Source organism: Protomyctophum bolini (assembly GCF_963924005.1).
Source record: "Protomyctophum bolini genome assembly, chromosome: 5".
Taxonomy (NCBI): Eukaryota; Metazoa; Chordata; class Actinopteri; order Myctophiformes; family Myctophidae; genus Protomyctophum; species Protomyctophum bolini.
In genome coordinates this window covers 12024867-12047366 of record NC_137866.1, presented here as the reverse complement: position 1 = coordinate 12047366, position 22500 = coordinate 12024867, and the positions used below count along the sequence as shown (strand labels likewise).

General features: G+C 45.9%; 1 protein-coding gene across 1 annotated transcript in view; it reads right to left on the bottom strand.

Annotated features, from left to right (window-relative positions):
- Positions 1–22500, bottom strand: part of LOC308314946 (uncharacterized protein) — a gene marked incomplete at both ends in the record, with an annotated part of 55549 nt that overhangs the window by 13157 nt on the left and 19892 nt on the right. Inside the window, 2 exons of the mRNA XM_080762770.1 lie at positions 9911–10020; positions 21023–21198. Coding sequence (XP_080618896.1) covers positions 9911–10020; positions 21023–21198 — 286 coding nt within the window. The remainder of the gene's footprint in view (positions 1–9910; positions 10021–21022; positions 21199–22500) is intronic.

Genomic DNA, 22500 nt, shown 5'->3' with positions numbered 1-22500 from the left:
TTCTTCGACTCAATGCACAAGAACAAATTTCACCCACTTTTTTTTACTTTACTAACTGTGATGTGACAATAGATTCTTACAGTACTGTTCAGGCTATCTATAAAAAAAGAATGCAAAAAAAACAAAAAAACAATGCTATCGTACTTGACACGATCAAAGTGAACTTTGTAGCATTTGCGCCACAGTTTTTTCATCAGAAGTGAAACTCCTCCCGCTCCCCCCCCCCCCCCCCCCCCCCCCCCCTCCTCCGTCTCCAGTGCTCCTCACAGGTTAACCTCCTCTCCCCGTGTTCCCACTGAGCGGACGAGGGAGGAGGGGGGTTGGGGGGGGGGGCTGGGGGAGAGGGACGTGGGGGGGGGGACGTGCAGAGCTGAGAGAGAGAGAGAGAGAGAGAGAGAGAGAGAGAGAGAGAGAAGCAGGGCCCCCGAAGCGCTTCTCTCTCACTCTGCCGCCACCAAGGCGCACCATCAGACAAGGGAACATTCTTCTTCTTCTCCTCCTCCTTCTCCCTCTCCCTATCTCATCCCTCTCTCTCCCTTTCTCTCTCTCTCTCTCTCCCTCTCCTTCTCTCTCTCCCTTTCCCTCCCCCTCTCTCTCTCCTTCTTTCTCCCTCTCTCTCTCCCTTTCCCTCTCCCCCTCTCCTTCTCTCTCCCCTCTCTCTCTCTCCCTCTCTCTCTCCTTCTCTCCCTCCCTCTCTCTCTCCCTCCCCTCTGTCTCCCCTCTCTCCCTCTCTCTCCCCCTCTCTCTCTCCCTCCCCCTCTCTGTCTCCCTCTCTGTCTCCCTTTCCCTCTCCCTCTCTCTCTCCTTCTCTCTCTCCCTTTCCCTCTCTCCCTCTCTCTCTCCCTCTCCCTCTCCCTCTCTCTCTCTCTCTCTCTCCTCTCACTGTCATCCTCTGGTTCTGCGTGCGCGGGCCCTTCCCGCGGGTGCGCGGTGACAGCTCAGACAGCCAGACTCCTTAATTCCTCCCCTTATAGTCCGTTAATCTGTCATCTTTATCAGGCCGGCGAACGGGGGGTGGGGGGTGGCTGGCTATAGGGGGGGGACGACAGTGGGGGAGTGAGTGTGTGTGTGTGTGTCTATATGTGGTGGTGGGGGGAGGGGTGTACGGAGCGTGACATGGGGTGGGCCGCCAGCCCACGGACCCCCCGATCAATCTCCACATTACAGCTGACAGAATGGTGCCTAATAACTTATTGATCCCAGCGCTGATCGTGGGGCCCTCCGCCGGCCCTGAAAGCCCCGTCATTGATTGGCTTACGGCCCGACGCAGCTGGGAGGGGGGAGGGAGGAAGGCGAGGATGATGATGATGATGTAGAGGGTGGGCGGGCCGGCGGGGCAGGGGGGAGAGAGGGGGGCTTCCGCTCTCATGCCGAGAGGGATGCACCACGATGACACGCGCACACACACACACACACACACACACAGCTCCTTACACTGTTCCTCTGTATGTCTGTCTCTATCTCTCCCTCTAACAGTGCACCCCCAGGGGAGAAGGAAAGAGTGTGTAACAGAGAGAGAGAGAGAGAGAGAGAGAGGGGGGGGGAGAGAGAAAGAGAGTGATGACAGAGAGAGAGAGAGAGAGAGAGAGAGAGAGAGAGAGAGAGACTTACAGCCAAGGGAAAAAAATCATGGATTATAGGGGAGGGATGGAGGGAGGGCGAGCGGGATAATTAAAGCTTGAAAAACAAATTAATTTGCACAGAGGCACCAAGTTTACATGCTGTTTATCTGTGTGTGTGTGTGTGTGTGTGTGTGTGTGTGTGTGTGTGTGTGTGTGTGTGTGTGTGTGTGTGTGTGTGTGTGTGTGTGTTTGTGTGTGTTTGTGTGTGCGTGCGTGTCTTTGTTTACAAACGACGGCCTGGCCGACTTACAGTAAATTCCCCTCTACTAGTACTACTTTAAAGAGGAGATAGATTTATATGTCACACACACAATTTGCCTGCTAATTCAAACTGTATTGATTGCAACAATATTAGGCTACCTGTGACATTCATGTTTCCCCGTTTGTTTTTGTATAATTGACTGCATGCTGTGCAGTAAAGGGTTTCCTGCTCTCTAAAAGGCTAAGCCAAAGATCTGAATGCTGTGCCTATAGAGGTCCTGGCGTGGCTCGCTCATATCCTGGTTTGCGGAAGTCATTTCTCTATGGAGAACAACATTGGGTCATCTTAATTCAGATAAAAATATACACAAACCCGTGTAATAGCGCATAGCGGCCTCTAGCGATATTGACGTGAGACTTTGCTGCTCTATAGCCTTTTTACTGACCACTAACAGGACTTTTGGATCATCACAACTGGTGATCAGTATGATAATTAAAATATTTAATATTTAAAATATATCACAAAAATGTGCATTCATCTACTAATTTCCCTGGCTGCTGATTCTTTTCACATACGTGAAAAGGAAAGGATTGAGATAAGGAAATCTGATCTTAGATCTGTACTTGGAGGAAAAGTTATTTAAAAACACAGGTCGGCCATTCCAGACGATCAATCAGCTTGACGCTTGACCTGAGAGCTTCCGTTTAGTGTTAAAGACTGAATATATTGACATTTTCATCAACAAATAAAAACTAGACTAAAATGTTGGGGAATGACTAATGAAGAAGCGATCTAGTAAAACTAAAAGACAAATCATGTTATGTTTGGTTGCGCTTCTGAAAATAGCACATCTACAAGCGGTGTGAGCTTGTAGATCTGCTATATTCAGCATGCAACCAAGTGTAAAAGCAGCCATTGCGATGCCATCAAGGCCTGCCAAAATACACATTTTTGTCAACAAAGTCTGGGGCTGTTGTGCGGTGGTGTTGGTTTGGTTTGAGCATGTATTTATGTGCGTGTGTTTGTGTATTGTATAAATACGCACCTTTGCCTATAATGTGTGGTTTTAGATGTAGTGCTTACTGTACCTAGATTTAGTCAACTACAACTCAAATTAAAACGTTTGAGATGTATAAATATATCATCCTATTGTGACTAGAACCTACAGTATATCAAACACACAGACACAGTCACAGACATGCGCAGAGCAAGTTCAGCCAGAAATCTCTAATTGGGCCGCCTCAGCATCACGTTCACATGATTCACTTCATCCAATCACACACTCATCCCATCTTTATACCGGCTATTTAAACTGGAGGTTTGCACTGTTCAATCTGCTTGCTTGTTTGCTGCTGCACACTGACACTGCTGCACACTGATACTGTTGCGCTGCTGTCTGCCTAAACTTTTGCTGCTCACCCTCTTCCACCCCAGCTACCACCTGTCGTTTTGGATCTGCTGTTTAGGTACGGGGGATTCGGAGTCCCTATGGTTGGGACTGATGCGCTTGATCTGAGTACCTAAAAGCAGATCCAATTCATCGCCAAAACATAATAAATATATTGCTCATTTGTATTCAATAAATATATATTCCATCTATTTTTCTCTGCTCTGCTCTACACCTGATATGATGACACAGCAGCATCCATGCAACACTTTTTGAGTGGTGCATAACCACCCCGATGACTGGCCGTGTGTGTAATGCATGTCTGAGTCTGAGTGTACGTGTGACTGTACGAGTAGGAGGCTTCAACAGCTGCAATACCACTGGGTGACCAAACTGGGCACTGTTGAGCAGCCTAAAGGGCCATTCACACTGAGCAGTATAACTATAACTGCAGCCATAGCCAGCGGTATTGTTGAGCAGCCTGCACCGCTCAGTTCACACGGGTGTGATTTTTTCTTTACGTGAAAGCAGCCTATCTCTACAGCTCTCTTGCAATCAGAATAAAACTGTTGCACAGACTTGTGCAGAGTTTCACGTTGACAGCATCTAAAACCACACATTAAAGGCAAAGGTGCGTGTGTACACAAACACACGCACATAATATACACGCTCAAACTAAACCAACACCACTGACTGCACAACAGCCCCCGACCCACCATGCACGTTGCACGTACGCACGCACGCATGCATGCACACAACACACACACCATTGTCAGACTTCAACTGCCTTTGTAAAAGTCTGAACACAGGGAGCGATGAGGGGGGGGGGCAGAGAGAGAGAGAGAGAGAGGCAGAGAGAGAGAGATAGAGAGAGAGAGAGAGAGGCAGAGAGGCAGAGAGAGAGAGGCAGAGAGAGAGAGAGAGGCAGAGAGAGAGAGAGAGAGAGAGGCAGAGAGAGAGAGATAGAGAGAGGCAGAGAGGCAGAGAGAGAGAGAGAGAACACAGCAGACCAAAAACACCTTATCCGCCTGTTTGAGTCTCTGTCCTGACCGCAGAGCCATGGTTTACAGTCTCCACAGGCAGCCAGACACTGAGCGCCGGCGCCCCTGCCCCCCCTCCCCCTCCTCCTCTCCGCCCTTCCTCTGCTCTCTACCTCCCTGCCTCTCCCCCTTCACGGAGCCTCTGAGTACCCAGGGGCTGGGGGAGGGAGAGAGACAGAGAGACAGAGAGAGAGAGAGAGAGACAGACAGAGAGAGAGAGAGACAGAGAGAGAGAGAGAGAGAGAGAGAGGGGGGAGGCAGCCCTCCTGTCTGTCCCTCGGATTTAATTAACGGCCCACTCTGGCGCAGAGACGACCCAGCAAGCCTGTTTCCCTTTCCTCCTGACCCACACACACACACACACACACACACACGCGCGCGCGCGCGCACAAACACAGTCGCACACACAGTCGCACACACAAACACTTCTGTCGCCCCGTCGCCAAAGCCTCCGTCTGCCCTCCCCTGATACCAGCACCACACTCATTCATCTCTCCCTCTCCTCCGCCTTTTTACAAACTTTTTTCTTCCGTCGCCACTTTAACTCTCTCGCTCCCCCTCCCTCGCTCTCTTTTTCTCTCCTTCTCTTCCTCTTTTCCTCTCTTCCTTTCTTTACCGTCTTTCTGTCTCACACTCTCCTTCTCCACGCCCCTGTCTCCCTCTCTCTGTCTCTCTGTCTGTCCCTGTCTCTCTCTCTTTCTCTGTCTCTGCATCTCTCTGTCTCTGCCTCTCTCTCTCTCTCTCTCTCTCTCTCTCTCTCTACCAGTTATCTAGCCGTCTCCCTCTCCTATCCGTTCCGCTAACCACAGCTCAGCGGTAGAAGCTAAACACTTGGAGAGGGTAAGTCAAACAGAGGAGTTGACAGACAGACAGCACAGAGTAAACACAATATATCGTAGACTGACGGCAGTAGTGTCTCTGTGCGTCTGCTGTCGGATCCACCTCCAAGACAAATATCTGCCAGTCCACTCCGTTCACAGTTCCAATACGTTATAGCTGCCTATACGTCGGAAGCCAGACCTCCAACACGTCGATGTGAAAGAGGGATATCCACTATATAGTAACCGCTGCACCAGTAGAGACGGTGATAATATGCTACGTGATAATTATTTAAAGCACTGGTTCCCAAACAATGGGTCGGGACACATTGTTATGGGTCCTTTTATTTTTGGTTTCCTACATTTTGTTTTTAGCGGTCCAGGTGCATGCCACATATAGGCTCTGGCCTGACAGCGTGTCGCGTGTTCGAGTCCCGTTCATGACGACCTTTTCTGCATGTCTCTCCCCTAAAGGCAGAAAAGCCAAAAACAAATCTTAAAAAAAGAAACAAGCTACATTTTTCATGAATTAAAAACAAATTTGATGATTTTTTTCTCCAGTAATTTCATGAATAAATAAAATACAAATTTAGGAAATTCCATAAATTAGGAAGTAGTGAAAATAGCAGATCTACAAGCTCACATCGTGGCACAAAGCGCCACATTTGTGAGCTTGTAGATCTACTATTTCCACTATCAAATTGGCCTCATGGGCCAAAAAGGCTAAAAAGTTTGGGAGCCGCTGATTTAAAGTACCCTGAAAGATGTTTAAGCAATTTTACGAATCAAAATCGCAGGAGGAATTGAAAATGTATAAGATCAGCCCATCTCCCCCAATTATGAGGCTGTATATATTTTTTTACTGCAGTGAGTATCCGTGGTCTTGTGTGAGCCAGCCTTGGCTTGGATCAAGACATGGCATAGATTTATTCTATCGATTCTGACATTTTCCTATCTATGATAGTCTCTGTGAACTTTCCCCCAAAAAGTGTTTGGACTGGATACATCATAAATGTAGGCTACAAGTTCATCCCCGGAGCCACGGATGTTACCCAACCATGCGGGCTCTTTGCGTTCCGTGATAATATTCCATAATAAAGCAGTGTTTTCATCACATCTGTGCCATTGAGCCGTATATTATATTAATATCTGCCGGAAGTTGTGGTGCAGCAGGTAAAAGCCGGTATTATAGGCTCCATGGCATTTATAGACACAGATGGGATTCAAACACTTACTTATTAAACAATGAGGAATATTACGGAACACAAAGAAATTGTCAGGTAACATTCGTGCCTTCGGGGTGAGCACTCAAACTTTTTCATGTCAAAGAAAGGCCCCCATCTAAACATATTTAGTTCAAGAGACCCCCAGAAGCAAAGAGAGCCACAGTGCCCATTGTGGCTGCCACATGACGTCACCAGTTGGGTCCTGGGTTTTTTTGGGGTGGTTTTTTTGGCGGGGGAGGGGCTGTTTTTTGGGGTCATGTTTTTCCATATAGACTTGGCTGTCACATGACGTCATTTCTGAAAGCCAGACATTGCATTAATTTTTTAAAATATAAATTCAAAGATAAAAAAGCAGATCTACAAGCTCATAGCACAGCACGAAGTGAAGATCTATAATCTTATATATCTGCTGCCACTTGGGGCTGCCAACGTACGTACACAATGTTCGTATATCGTTTCATCTAATGTTTCTTATTCATATTTATCTCTATATGGCTATCTTTATTTATAGTATACCTGTCCTGTATATACTCTCACTCCTTATATCTACCGGTATATACACCTTCTAATTCAGCGTAAATGTCTATAGTTTGACCAACAATTAATTAATTAATTTGTGAATTACGCACAAACAAGGCCAGGATCACATGTTTATACCTGGCCCTCATCAACCTCTCTCTCCTCTGTTTGAACCTGCGGGTTTTAGGTGCATGTAATCTGTGTGTGTGTGTGTGTGTGTGTGTGTGTGTGTGTGTGTGTTTGTTTGTTTATTATTTGTAGGTGTGCGCGACGCGTCGTGTGTCTGAGTGTGAGTCTAATTTCACTGGCAGACAGAAGAGTTAAAGCCAGTGTCTGATGGGATTCGACTTGTTTACAGACACGGAGTGAGCCGCTTAAGCAGCCTGTTAAATCTGCCTTTAATGCTCAAACTGACAGATTTGAGAGCGTTGGACCTCCTCTGATACGGGACACACCGCATGCTACTCATCCATTAAGATGCCGATTCAACCACATGATACTATACCGTCCCTATTCTGGGGAGAATATTCAGAGAAAACAGCAGTACATTGCCTATTTTTGGCGAAGATATTTTGTCCCATGGGGGGCGGGGCTAACCCTGGGGTGGTTATCTTATCAGACAATTAGACTTTAGGGCAGATACGCCTAAACCCAGGGCCTAAGACACTGGCTGGAACTGGCTGTTTGGCCAACTAATACGGCTGTAAGGAGAGAAGACCCACCCTATATTACCTAACTGACTGGTCTCGTTGGGGCCCACCGTGAGGTCCGAGTCTCTGGGTGTAGCTGTTGTTTGTGAGGCTTAAATAAGACTGACACCAAGCCCAACCCTCCACCCACCAATGTCCACCCCACCCGCGTGATATTAGAGGCTCCCGCATGCGCAATTAATCTGCCAGACATGAGATCAGAGAGAGGGAGATGGGGCGGAGGTGTTGGGTCTAGGATGATGATGCCACTCAGTGCCCCTCGGTGCTAATGGGATGAGAGAGGACGGGTTCATGCCCTGGTCAGCAACAGGGAACATTATTCATCCATTTATATTCTGCTTTTCTTTTTTCTTTTCGTACTGCAACTTAGAGATATACATTCTACCTCAGTAACCCAGGGAACAAAACTAATTCAAGCCTCTATACAGTTTATTAATTATTACTTAGTACTAGGGCTTTAAGCAACTATACTCGACTAGTAAATACACTAGTTGGTATACTAGTTGAGTAGTTGATAAGGAAAAAAAAGAAGAAAAAAAAAAGGGGGGGGGGTTCCCTGCTCATCCTACCGCCACGCGTCGCAAATGGGAAGAAGACAATAGCGGGAGGGCAATAGTCGATACTGTTTTTTGTTTTACTTGGAAAAGCAAACATGGCAACCCATGATGTTTTCACATATCCAGTTGGTTGGAAAGGGCAAACTTGGCAACCTGGCTGAGTGGCCCTATTGTTTTTATTTCCATCTAAAAGCAAGCATGGCAAGTGGCAATGTTTCTATATACCAAGTTGCCTGGATGTCGTAAATGTGGCAACCTAGCGGGAATAGTATAATGTAGTCCTTTGCACTGTCCTCTACTCCACTGTACTGTACTGTACTGTACTGTACTGTACTGTACTGTACTGTACTGTACTGTACTGTACTGTACTGTACTGTACTGTACTGTACTGTACTGTACTGTGCAGAGCTGCTGTGCCCTGTGTGTGCGCACGTGTGTGTATGTGTGTGTGCAGTGAAAAGGGGAATGATGAGATGTGTGGTTTGGTAGGAGAAGGCGGACAAAGCACAGGGTGTTGCGCTGGCTATTAGTGTGGCAGGATAGTCACCAATGTACATGTGTTTTTAAATGTACAAATAATATTGAAAAAAATAAAAGATTTTTACATAATAGGTGGCCTAGTTAAACAACTAGTCGACTAGTAAACTAGTCAACTAGTAAAAATCACTAGAAGTGAAAGCCCTACTTAGTACCGTACTTGTATTCTAACTTGTATTACGTTATTAGAGCATATTAGAGATTTTATTGTTAGTACAGTAGGGCGGAGTCTTCCACACCAACATTTCCTTGCACATCATGCTACAAAAACTCTTTTACTCTTGAATACTGAAATGTTCATCTGAGCCGAAAAGAGATTTTTCATGATTAACATGGTGATTTGTTTAATTTAATTTGTCTGTGGAGTGTGTAACATTTGATTCTGTTCACAGGCCAGAAGGTCAACACTGTATATGTGTCTGTCTCAGATTGCTGAACATATCTACACAATACCAAATTAATTCACATGGAATTGGTTTGTCTACATTTTGGAGACCACATACTGTAGGAAACACAGAGAGGTAGAATGAGTGATGTCGAAACAAGACTCATACATTTAGGTTAATTGCTGTATTCATAAAGAAGGACAATCTGCCTCTTTTTACACCCATGTTTCAATTTGTGGGGTTTCACGAAAACAAAACAAAAATCCCCAAGAAGCTACAGGGTACTTGAAAGATGATTTCTGTCTATAAGCCTGTCAGCTTAGCAAACACACCATGGTTCCTTTCCTCACATAAAACTGGATTAATGGCAAACAAAGCCATTTTATTCAGAGGTCATTTAAAAGGGGGGGTTAAAGAAAACTGTGTTTTGTGCGGTGGAGAATGTGAGAGGAACATTAAGTAATCATCTGAAGAACGACCTTCAGGACTAAGTAATAAGCTTATAGCAATTTGGCAAATTCCCCCAATCAAACAAATTGGTGTAAATGAAGGACCAAATGCAATGTTTAATGTTATCTGTTGAAAAGGGGCGAGGGCAAAAGAAGAAAATGAAAGGAATAAAAACCTCTTGCACGTCCTTGTCTTTGACTGCATTAAGTACAACAACACAGTGCAATTGGGTTATTTTAAACCCGAGAGTGAAAAAGTGGACCACATCACAAGTCTATTTTCATACTCTCTGAGTTAAAGCAAAACTCCCAATTTGACCGTACAGTATACCCACTTGCTCACTCACACACACACACACACACACGTCACACACACACACACACACACACACACACACACACACACACACACACACACACACACACACACAGCACAGCACAGGGTGTGTGGACCTACCTGTGTGTCCAGTGCTGGTGCTGTGGTCGGAGACGGACTGGCCCTCTGGCATACCGTGTTGTCTCGTGTGGTGCAGATTGGAGATGATCGTAGATAGGTCACTGTCACGACTGCGCACGCACACACACACACACACACACACACACACACACACACACACACACACACACACACACACACACACACACACACACAGAGAGAGAGACACAGAGACACAGTTAGCAGAGACAAAAGGACAATACAGATACACAAACCCAGCCACAGAAATCCACTATCTTCACAGCAGTGTGTCTATATCCTGAATGTACTATCATGCGCCTGTTGGCGGCCAGCTCTACAGTAAGTGGCTGGGGTTCTATGTACAGTAATAGACTGTGACAGACTAGTGCATCCAGCACTTTTGGGTCTCAGCCCAGCTCATCATAACACAATCATAACTCATAAGTAGTTTATCAGCTTAAAACGCTGTTATGGCTCTATTTGTTTTCCTTTTTCTTTTGTTATCAGTTCCCCAAATCAGCGCGGCGCGAGACAGACAGGCGGGTGAATAATGTGCTACGACATGAATAACGGCGTCTTTAGATGGGTGTGGATAATAGATAATAACCGCGTCTCAGGGAAGACAATAGATGCGGAACAGCGATTGCACAGAACTGATACATTTGATCAATATTACACGATGGACGATGAAAATGAGCCATGCGGCAACACAAACAAACGGACAGGCGTCCAGATTTACAGTATCTTCACCTCAACGGGAAAACAACTACTCTCTGTCTCCCAGAACAACCGCCCCTGCTCTTCGGCACCCCAGCGAAGAGCAGGAGACGAGAAGAACAAAAGACGAGATAAGAGATTTGGCGAGATAAGAATAAAGAGGAGGAGGAGGAGCAGGTGACGGAGGAGGAGCGGATAAGGACGTTTAAAGATTAGCGGTGGGGCCGTCCGTTGCTCCACCAGTCCACTCCACAAACGTAACACAACAACACAACTGTGTCATGGAGGTATTTAATACACAATCTGATTAGCATGCTGATCGCATTAAAAAGGTACAATGATGGAAAATAGGGCTTTAAGTGTTTGAGGGAGTGCTGGGTTCAGTGAGTCGCACGCAATGTAATGGTCACCAGCTTGCGTGGTAAGAGAGAGAGAGAGAGAGAGAGTTACAGACGTCATTTGGGCAAGGTTTTGGCTCAACGTAATGCTGTGGGTTTTCTTTTTTTTCTGTGATGTTGTCAAGTGTCTATTGTTCAATCAATTTGTCACCAGTATTACATCACGGAACATCCCAGCAGAAGTTCAGAACCGTTCATAACACACCGTAATAGCAACTGTTTGTTATATTTCACCTCAGCAGAATGCTAGAAGAGTTCAGCTTTCTCCACGTTTTATAGATTAGAACCATATACACCATACATGTTCATACATGTCAGATTTATGCCTCTTGCAGGGTTAACAAATTGGGCAGTGTTAACTGGACTGCTGCTTTTAACTCTGGCATGTTTTATTGAAAACAGAGTCCTCTATGAAGGGGGTCTGCATGGTGTGACACGGCACCAGGCAGGAGGAGTTCTCTGGGACAGAAGCAGTGCATGGTTCTTATCCGCCACCGCTATGACGAGGCCACACTGTTTGCGGCTGCTGGATTTGGGTTTTTTACAGCCCCATGATTACAGGCTCCGGCTGTAATGTCAGGCTGTCGCCCGCCAAGCTGTTTTCCACACGCTAACAGCACAGATGCAGGCAAACTTAAGAGGGGGGGGGGGGGGCTGACGCTGACTGTGTCGGCTACAGCAGCCACTTCTCAGTCACGGAGAACCGATGACTCCGAAGCAAGACACAGACAAAACAGTCACGACCGGTTGCTAGGCAAGGAGACGCTTGATTTGACCGTGACTGCAAACTTCTCGGGGAATAATGACAGACTTCTATTCTGTTAGAAGGCAAGTTGCTAAAATTAGTAGCTACAGTAGCTGACCCTGAACGCCCGGCAAGGCTCTTCAAGAGAATGACGAGACCCTGAGTGTGTCTTTGATTGAGGATAACAATGGATTTGCATCAGTCTTATAAAAACAGACACATGCACACCCATACAGTATGTACATGCGCATGCATACACACGCACGCACACACGCGCACGCACGCACGCACGCACACACACACACACACACACACACACACACACACACACACACACACACACACACACACACACACACTGGATACTACTGCGACCTTGGAACTAACCACTTCCCTATAACCATACTCTCTGCCCATCACTCCAAGTGATTCTCCTAATACTGTACTGAACTTCTCGGAGAGGCTACAATATGTGGTTATTATCCCACAGCAAAGTGGCCACTCTAAGCCACGAGCAGCAAGGACATTGTTAGTGGGGGTAATTAGTGCTCTTTTCCTGGGCCGTCCCGTCTTGGCCTGGCTAATGAGGGCCCAGCACACACCCCACCCCCCGCCACTCCCCCTCTCTCACCTCTCCCTCTCTCTGTCATCATCCTTCCCCCTCCCTTTCCTCCCTCCCAAAATGTCCAAGGTCACACTCTAACCCTGAAAGATGGGGGGGACGGGACGGAGGGGGCACAGCGTTTTAAGACCAGGTTGCCTGAGTCAGCGGTCCCTGAGGCAAGGTTTATCTGGGCGGGAGAGGTGGGGGGGTTGAGGATAGAGGGTGCAGACCTTGGGGTATAGGGTGGGGCGGGGGCGGGTAGGTTATAGTGTGGCCGTTGGGCCCGCTGATAGCTAAGAAGGACATGAGCCTTCTTATCATCTAGGTGCACGCCGGAGACAATCATCTCATCCTCCGGCTCATCCCTAAACTGGTGAATGCCTCCCAACCCCCGCCATGCCTCATCTATGGCACAGACATTCTGACCCAGACATCGGGAGGGATGATGATTAGTGTGCCGCTAATATCCCAAAGTCTGTCATGGACACTCCTGGTGTCCTGCTGTACACTAATGATATCATGATGTTCTCATAGGTATAACTGCATTTATGTTGCTGTTCGTTTAACCCACTTCCTCTGCTATACACCAAAGTGATGTACCGTTCGGAAATATGGTAAAATACCAGAAGCCCCACATGGGATTTTTCCGGTAAGTTTTTTGTTACAATTCTAACTTGTACAGCATTTTTTTTTGCTCGCTGCGAGGCCTGGCCAATACGAGGTCATGTCACTTATTGACCAACTGGCTGGCTGGCTGGCTGGCTGGCTGGCTGGCTGGCTGGTTGGGTGGGTGGGTGGGTGGGTGACTGACTCCGGTATGTTAAAACGTGCATGCATGACTGTGTTATCTGTTCCCTACACATGCGGCCTACACACTGCAGATGCATAGACTGAGTGATGAAGTTATAGCTGTGGTTGGCCAGTTGGCCTGACTAACTAGCCAATAACACTGTAGTCATGCCTCCAGGATATGGCCTAACAACAAACTAAACTAGCCAATTGCAGAGCAAGATAGCTTGTCTGGCAGCAGTCTCCATTTCACCTACACAGACCAACAAAAAACTACTTCTGATTCAGTCTGATTGGTTACAGACCGAATGTTGCTACTGCTTGTGTAAAAAGTCGCAGTCCGAAAGGAAACAGGACGCGACGAGATCGCAAAATCCGATCTTGATCCGCTTCTTGAATGCATAGTCCAAATAGATTTTTTTCCCCTCTGTGAACACTGGGGGTGCGGAAAAATAAATAAATAACGCTAAACGAAAAGGTCAGTTATAACGAAAAGGCTGGCAAGGGGGGAACAGGGGAGGGCTGGCAGTCAATGAGTTCATACTGTAATTCACCAGCACATATCCCCACCGGTCTGGCTTAACTAAGCCTGCCAAATGTAGTTTATTCATTGGTAGACTTTTTAAAAACTGCCACTAAGGACGCTTTCCAGTGACGCTGTTGGAACGTTCATTGAGAAAAGGTTGAGGCCCCTTCTCTATACCCTTCTGGTGGGGAGTGAGCGTTCAAAACAGTCCAAATGACACGAAAAGCCTCTTTTGTTGGCAAGGGAACAGGTTTACAGCGCGCGGCCCGCTGTGCCCCACTGAGACTTTGGCAAGAGACGCTAAGGTACCAGGCCTGGAGGTCAGGGAGGTGAGCTGGCATAAGCTGGCTGCCTGGGCCACCCTGACGCCACGTCTCACACCACTACTGGGAGAGTGCTGGCAAACAGACAGACAGTGTGGGCCCGGGGTGAGGAGAGAAGGGGCCAGATATAGGGAAAGAGAGGAAGAGACAGAGACAGACGGAGAGACAGAGATACAGAGGGACAGAGACAAAGAGAGAGAGAGAGATACAGAGGGACAGAGACAAAGAGAGAGAGAGAGCAGGCGAGAAATTGAGTTACAGAAAGCGAGAAAGTGTGTGAGAGAAGGGAGGGAGAGAGAGAGAAAGAGGACACAAACTGTGCCTAACATCTGGTGCTTGCAGGTAAAAGGACCTTCCTCTACCCCCAAGACAATAGACGGACCACACAGCCTCTTCCAAGCCTGCACAGGTGGCCCACCGTGCTGGCTCCAGCAATATTCAAATTCGACCAAGCAATATGTAATATTCAACAACCACAGCACAGTAAGATGTGGACTTGGGCGAGAACGCAGAGAAGCAGAGGGAATCGGCAGTGTCTAGCTTCTCCTATGCTTTTGTGAAAAGACAATAAAATGTGAAGAGTTTCGTGTTTAGGGGAAAATATGCACATGTGAGGAAAGGCAAAGCTCAAAGCAGGGAATATGGATCCATATACATTCTATGTTTTGTCTGCTTCCTGTGGACAAAGGAAGACACCATTCTCATGCTGCTCACAGTCGGATCGAAAAGCAGGCTGCCACTGGGATCCCGGCAAGCAGAGGGAGTAATGAATAAATACAGAAATAGATACATAAATAAGTAAGACTAGCTGGGCTCCTCTTGGGCTTCTCCTTGTTGTTCCTCCGCTCTACAAGCTGATGTGAGGTCGATAAGGTAGCCGAGGGAGAGGAGAAATGTACAATGGAAATAAAATATACAGTGGGCCGGCCATGTTGCGCGCGAGTCCTCTCCCTATGTAGCCATGAATTTGCTGCTTGGCGTTGGTGTTAATTTTGTGTGCTGTCTCACTCTCATACAGCCGGCACTCATCCTTACTGTATGATTTCTGTCGCTAAATTCTGCTTCGAATTCAGATTGGGCATAGTCACATTGTCTGTGTTACAATTTGTTTAGCACAAACAGCATTCTGGTTGAGAGACATCACGAAAATGATACAGGCTCATCATCATGGATTGTTGATATCCTCTTTTAACAGGATGGTAACACAAGACAAATGTTGCTCTTCTGGAAACCATAAACTCCTATTTTCAAACTAGCACTAGATCTGCTACTAAACTGCTAGAGCTCTGTTGATCATCTTTTGTTGATATCCTCTTTTGACAAGAGGATATCGTAAATAGATGCCATCGTGTGTTCCGTGCATGTGGAAACTATTCAACATCTTACGTCAAGTGACACCAAATCCGCCACTAAATTGTTGTATAGCTGTGTTACCATGGTAAAGTAAACAATGACATGCAGTGAAGCAAGCAAAAAAAAAAACATCTAGAAAGCTCTTAGACTTCCAAGCTGAAATTAGCGCTTTTAGAGGACAGCAATTTCCAGGAATTTCTCACTGTCCATGATGCTCTTCCTGGCAAGTGGCAACGGCGTACTAGTTCAATAAAGCCATGAGGAGGAAATGTCAAGTACAAAAGGACGTTCAGAAGCTTGACTCATTCATCCGTCTCTCTCTGGCTTCTCTGTGGTAATCTCCCACACTGAGCACAATGCACCCATTAACAATATGTGCCAGTGCAGATCTAGATACAGCATATAAAGGAGCTAACATTATCTATAAAAAGGTGAGTGTTAAAAGTGAAACTCCAAAAGCACGCCAATACATCAAGCAGACATGGTGTCGATTGGCATTGACATCAGACATAGAGCAGCTTGTCCTTTCTTGTCGGGATCTATGAACAGTAACACAAGGATATTCCATCATTTTCCGTTTTACAGACTCCTCGACATGTGCCTCAGACACCAAACTACTGCAAGAGTTCCAGTCCACAACCGTCAACCAGACACACATACAGTACATACCTTAAAACAACTTTCATGGTAAGACAAAGAAACTCTACTGTCTAAAACAGTATACTACACTACTGCACATCCCAGAGCTTTGGGATATGGATTCTTTGCCAGCTCTACTCCCTACAGAGAGACTGTTCATAGCACGGGACTGTCTTTACATAAACAGACCCAGTATTATCCATATCTGGTTAGTAGAGCATATAGGATGTAAACCAATGCAAATGGCCTGATTTGGTTTACAGTACATTCTTTGCCTAGCCTTATATGGAAGGCATAAGGTCTGTAGCCATTATGACGGCTCTCTTCTACCATCTAAAATACTTTGGGGTCCGTGGTTCGAAAACTTTTCCATGCCAAGGACCCCCAAATAACCATAGCCTCTGGCTGCGGCCCCCCCTACTGCAAAATGGCTTTTCAAAAGCTTGTAGATCTGCTATTTTAGAGAAAGTGTAAAACGTTTTTAGAAACGTCAATAAGTGGCAAGCCCAAAATAGGCTTACCAGGTCAAATATTACTACTATTACTATTCTTTTCCCTTTATTTTTGCAGTGGGTGGCATTCCAGCCTTAAGTGCCCCCCCAGTTTGAAAACCTGAGATCTAAACTGCTGTACTTTTTTACATTTCCCCCACATTGATTAGCAGAATCTGTCCAGGTAACCACTCATAATATTGCATGATTAAGAATCAGAGAAAACACCTACATTTATTTTGGCAAAGGCATAGGGGCGGTTCATTATTATTATTTTTAAGGGTGGTGCCATACATCTGAAAGGCAGACCTCAGCAGGTGTACATTTTAAAATCCATGGTGGTTGTTGGGTAATTACCCAGACTCTCAGTCAGCACTTTCCAATCAAAGCCTTGTTATCTACAGCCAACTGAAACAAACAGTTAGACATGCCCTTGAGTACTAAAGCCTTCCTCCATCAGTTATACCCCCATCAAATATTTAGGGTCATCAAGATGAATTCCATGAATCCGACGTTAAACACATAAGTGTGAATTTAAAAAAAAAGATCTTTCAAATGTTCAATTCACAACACATTGTGAGCTTGTAGTTCTTTGAAACATCTTGCCCAAAATAGAGACATCGAGGGGTTAAAATTGTTAACAGAACGGGGGCAGCTACCCTCACTGTCAATCCGTGAATACACAGCCCCAGAACTGTCTATTGTGGTGTGATTGTCAATGCCTCTGTATAGGGTGCAACCAGAACCAGGTACCGTGTTCCCTTCAATGTACGTGTGTGACTGAAATTGACAAGCGTACATGAAGGGATTGTCCCTGTACTGTACGTCTTGTTCTGAGGTAGTTATGACAGTTGAAAGGCAGCGTCTGTGACTTTCTGTCGGCTCATTACAGAGGCTTGGCTCTCAGCTTCAGCCGGGAGCTGCTCTGCGCTGACTCAGCAGGAGGAGGAACGCTCGCTGCCCGTGGAAGGCCTACTAAACTAATCGCCCGTAAAGCTGGTGGCCATTAACATTAATCAGGTTAAAAGATGTAGCGGACAGGGCTTATAATGAACTTGACAAGGCGTCCTCAAGGATGATGAGCTATATACTAATATACCAAGACGCCGCTTGTCGACCCCGACGCTGGAAGAAACCTGTGCCGAATGTAAAGCCAGTTAAACTGACCCCAACGCCTACAGTGTGCAGCGCTACACAAGGTGACGAGAGAAGCTCCCGTCCGTGTTGGTGTGCATGGTGTGGACGATATCAGAATAATGAAGACTAATACAATGCTGCCTTATCACACGTGACGTTACGTAATGATAGCTGATTTGGACCCGGTGAAGTGTGAGAGTGGTGCTTTGGTTGAATCTCTATTTTGCCATGTTTCTGCTTGTTCAGAGTATCTTCATAAGGCTTGGGATAGGACATAGGAGGCTACGGGTAGCTTATAGATACATTGTATTATAGATTAACTTATAGATGAACTGTATTATAGATTAATGATATATTTCATGTACAGGTCTGTGTGGGTCTATACTGTATGTGCTTTGTTTGAAATCTGGTTGAGTTGCATGCTGGCTACACACTGGAATGTTTTTATTTTGTTGTTTTTGTTATCCCACCACCAGAATCAGAATAGCGTTGACGTGGTGCGTCAGGTTGCTAAGGCGGCGCTTACCAGCACTCCACTACACTTCCACAGACTATTCATAACTTAAGTACTCTGCATGCCAAGGTTCTAGGCTTATTATCCCGCCCTCAATGTCTTCACATAATGTACAGTTAATATAAAACGCATTATTCAGGTAGGGTACCTATGGTAACATCATTCTACAGGCCACAGGTTTCTTTATCATAACTGCAGAATGTGGCTGTTGAGAATTGCCACATGGTTGGTGTGGTGTCCTGATTATGTCAGTTTGTGACTTACAAAACAGAACAAATTGCATTGACCAAGAGGGTGCAAAACAGTGCTTCCGCTATAACTCAAAAGATGTACATAATATGTACATTATGTACATTCATACACTCTCATAGAGTTAAATTAACACTCACATACACAACCGTCCACGCCATATTTTTCACCAGCCACTGGCCAAATCCAATTTGATAAGACCCCTCTACGACTCACTTACGCAGCCTGCGGTCAATGGAAATCACATTTCCGTGATTGGACATCCCATTATCCCCGTTCCTCCCGATGCCCGCCCGCCCGCCCGCCCACGCCGGGCCGGGCGGGGGGGATAAAGCGTGCACGGGGCCCAGACAGACGGATGCCCGGGACAGACCGGAGCTGCTACGGCTCCAGCAAGTCCGCCGCCTTTCAAAGGGGGTAAAAGCCTGACATATTAGTCATAAGTGTTCTTTAAATTCATTATCGTCTTAGCGCGCTGGCGGCACAAGTGTCAGGGGGAGGGGAAGCCCTGTCTCAAACAAGGTTAGTGGATCCATTTAAAGGCCTCACAGTTGCCGCGCTGTCCTCTGTGTCACACGCCAGCCTCGAGACATGAAAAACATCCCCCTACTGTAATGAGGTTGCACAAGCTGCTTATAATGCAGCAGCGGGGGGATTTTCAGAGGTTAATCAATGAACACATTCTGCATTATGTTTTATCCCCCCCCCCTCCCCTCCCCTCCCCTCCCCTCCCCCTATACTCTGCCTGCTTTCTGAGTCATAAGAATCTGTTTATGTAGCCTCGTACAAGTAAACACATACAGTAGCATGCCAGGTGATGAAAGAAAATGACGTTTCAAAGGGCTAATGTGAAGGGGAGAGGAATTTAGTTTAGTTTTTAAGTACAAGTACTCATTTTAATTATTTTCATTTGTAGCATCAGAGTAAGCCAGAAATCTCATTTCACGAATTCAAATTTTTAATGAGTGAGTGCGTGCGTGTGTACGTTATTGCGTGTGTACGTTATTGCGTGTGACTGTGCGTGCATGCGTGAGTGTGTGTGTGTGTGTGTGTGTGTGTGTGTGTGTGTGTGTGTGTCCATCTCTCTGCATCAAGCCAGATGCACCGTGACTTGGCAGGAGTAACATAAACCAGCTAAACAATGAACACACAACAACATAGCTCACCAAAACAATGAACACATCATACGGTAGCTCCACATGTCTGTACTGTATGTACACAACAGACCACTGAAGCCAAGTCATGAACTTGCACGACCTTTAATGTAAAAATGTATGTTTCAGACCATTCTTCTGCACTGTTATATAATGTTTTCTGCATATTTACTCTTCTTTTGTAGCCTACTCATTTGACTTGTTTCCATCCTGTTTTCCAAAAGTATATGGGTAGGCCAATACTCGGCACCGCGAGGTATACCACAAATCACTACGGTGATATTTCACTCTGGAGTCTCTCGACGATCTAAGAGCAGTGGTGTAGTCTACCGTCATACGTTATACATACTGTAGTATGGCGTGGCCAAGTTTTAGACATAAAGCATACAGTCTGCTAATAATACCGTCTGAAAAAACCTAGGCTACAGCACTGTATAACAGTAGGTGCAGGACAAACAGTCATTACCAGAGGGCAGACTTTATTTCTTCTTACATAAAATCAGTGGTGTAAAGTACATTTACTTAAGTACTGTACTTTTTTGAGGTATATGTACTTTACTTGAGTATTTCCAATTTCCAATACTTTTAGGTGAAGGAGTTTAAGTATGTCGGGGACTTGTTCACAAGTGAGGGGAGGACGGAGCATGAGATCAGCCGGAGAACCGGAGCAGCAGGGGTGGTATTGCACTCGCTGTACCGCACTGTTGTGACGAAAAGAGAGCTGATCTGTCTACCGAGCAATCTTCGTTCCTACTCTCACCTCTATGGTCATGAAGTGTGGGTCACGACCGAAAGAAAAAGACACGCATACAAGTGGCCGAAATGAGTTTTCTCCGACGGGCGGCTGGCATCTCCCTCAGAGATAGGGTGAGAAGTTCAGTCTTCTTCAGAATTCTGAAAACTTTCACTTGTAACAAAGTAGTTCTATAGCCTATTGCAGTATTGATAATTTTTTACTTTAAGTAGAAACTTTGAGTGCTTTTTCCACCACTGCATAAAAGTAATGGCCATAGAACAGTGGTTCTCAACCAGTGGTCCGGGGACCACCAGTGGTTTTTGAGGGGGTTCCAGGTTGTCCTCAGCTAAATGATGGAGAGTTCGTAACCAAATGGACCCTTATAGATCTTTAACTCTTGGTAGTGTAAAATGAAACCAAATTGACCCGTGCGGATCCATTTGATTCAATTTTACACTCTCAAGAGTAAAATTATTGTTAAACATCTGCATTACTTAATTTACAAGAAGTCTACACAATTAGAGAATGTAGAAGAATTGTTATTTTGATCAATGTTTGCCTGTTAATGGATGTTGGTTCCTATAATGGAACCAACATCAATACAGAATGTTTTGGGTCTGAGAGGTTAATATGTCCTCAAATGGTGGTCCGTGGCTCAAATGCAAAATAAATGATGGTCCAATTGATATGAAAAGGGTTGAAAACCACTGCCATAGAAATGATAGAATCCTCCTCACCTCTTTCTCATGATACTGTAATGCAGCTCGTCCTCCTGCTTGATGTGGGCATGGTCCCCACTGGCCCGCTCACTGCCCTCGCTGTCGTCACTGCTGAAAATGGAGGCCAGCTCCTTCTTGGGCACGCGGTTCGGGGGCAGGGGGATGGTGCGCTTCTCTGCCAAGCGCCCACGGTTCTGCACAACAACAATGGAGGAAGAAATTGGGGGGACATTTTAGGAACAACAGTTCTCAGCTGTCAACAGCAGCACGCAGTAAGAAAAAGAATCCTCTGTGTGAATCTAATCCACAGAGTGTACAATTACCATTTTGTAGCATTTGTAAACTCTCCCGAGTTGATGGATGAATTAACAGTGAGTATTTTGCTGTGCAAGACGGTGATATTGTAACTTGCACCCATTGCTTAACATAGCCTAGATGGTGATCGAGAGAACTGTGTACAGTTTGGGAATGGAAATTTACGGCCCACTGAGTTTGCGATGTCCACCATATTAAACATCACTCACACTGGGTGGGCAGTGAAGATTAATGTCATCTGTGTCAGTTTGAAGTATTTCATCAATTAATGAATTAATTGATATGAAGATCAATTAATTCATGTACTCTAAGCCTATGCGCATTATATACAGTATTGAATATGTGCCAACAGGTTTGCTAACGTACGTAAAGGTACACCCAAATGGACATGTTCATTTCAGTCCATTTTTACACCCTTAAACTTAGCACAGAGGAATGTACCGTGCACAACACTGCCAACGGTGAATCGCGGTATCAAATCTCCAAGTAAACTTTTCTATTGTGTAATAATGGCCAGATTAGATGAAACTCAAAATCACCCTGACAGGGAGATGATCTGGGGTCGTGCTTTATAGCCGGATCCCAGCAGCACAAGGGGGTACAAGGGATGAGGAGAGGAGGAGTGTGGCCCTAGGGGCTTTAGGAAGTGAAGCTGGGCGACCTTTAATGTGACCTGAAGAGGTCACTGCAGATTAACATGGCCCTATCAAAGACACAACTGGATGGAATGATGCAGAGGAAGGAGGGGGTGGGGTGGGGTGGGGTGGTTGAGAGGAGATAGGAGCACGAGAGAGTGAAAGTAAGGGGAGTGGAAAGAAAGGAGAAATTTCAAATACATGGAAGAGTTAAGGAAAGTAGAACTTGAACGAGAGGGTGAGAAAAGTGAAGGGAGGAATGGAAGGAGAGTGGGGGGTGTGTGTGTGTGTGTGTGTGTGTGTGTGTGTGTGTGTGTGTGTGTGTGTGTGTGTGTGTGTGTGTGTGTGTTTGTGTGTGTGTGTGTGTGTGTGTGTGTGTGTGTGTGTGTGTGTGTGTGTGGGGGGGGGATAAAAGGCCTAATGGAGAGAGAGGGGATGTGGAAGGAAGGAAAATAATCAGCACAAAAAGAGGACAGAGATCAAATATAGAAATGAAAGAGACTGTGGTGGGCCAAACATGAGAGAGAAAGAGAGAAGGAGGGAGGC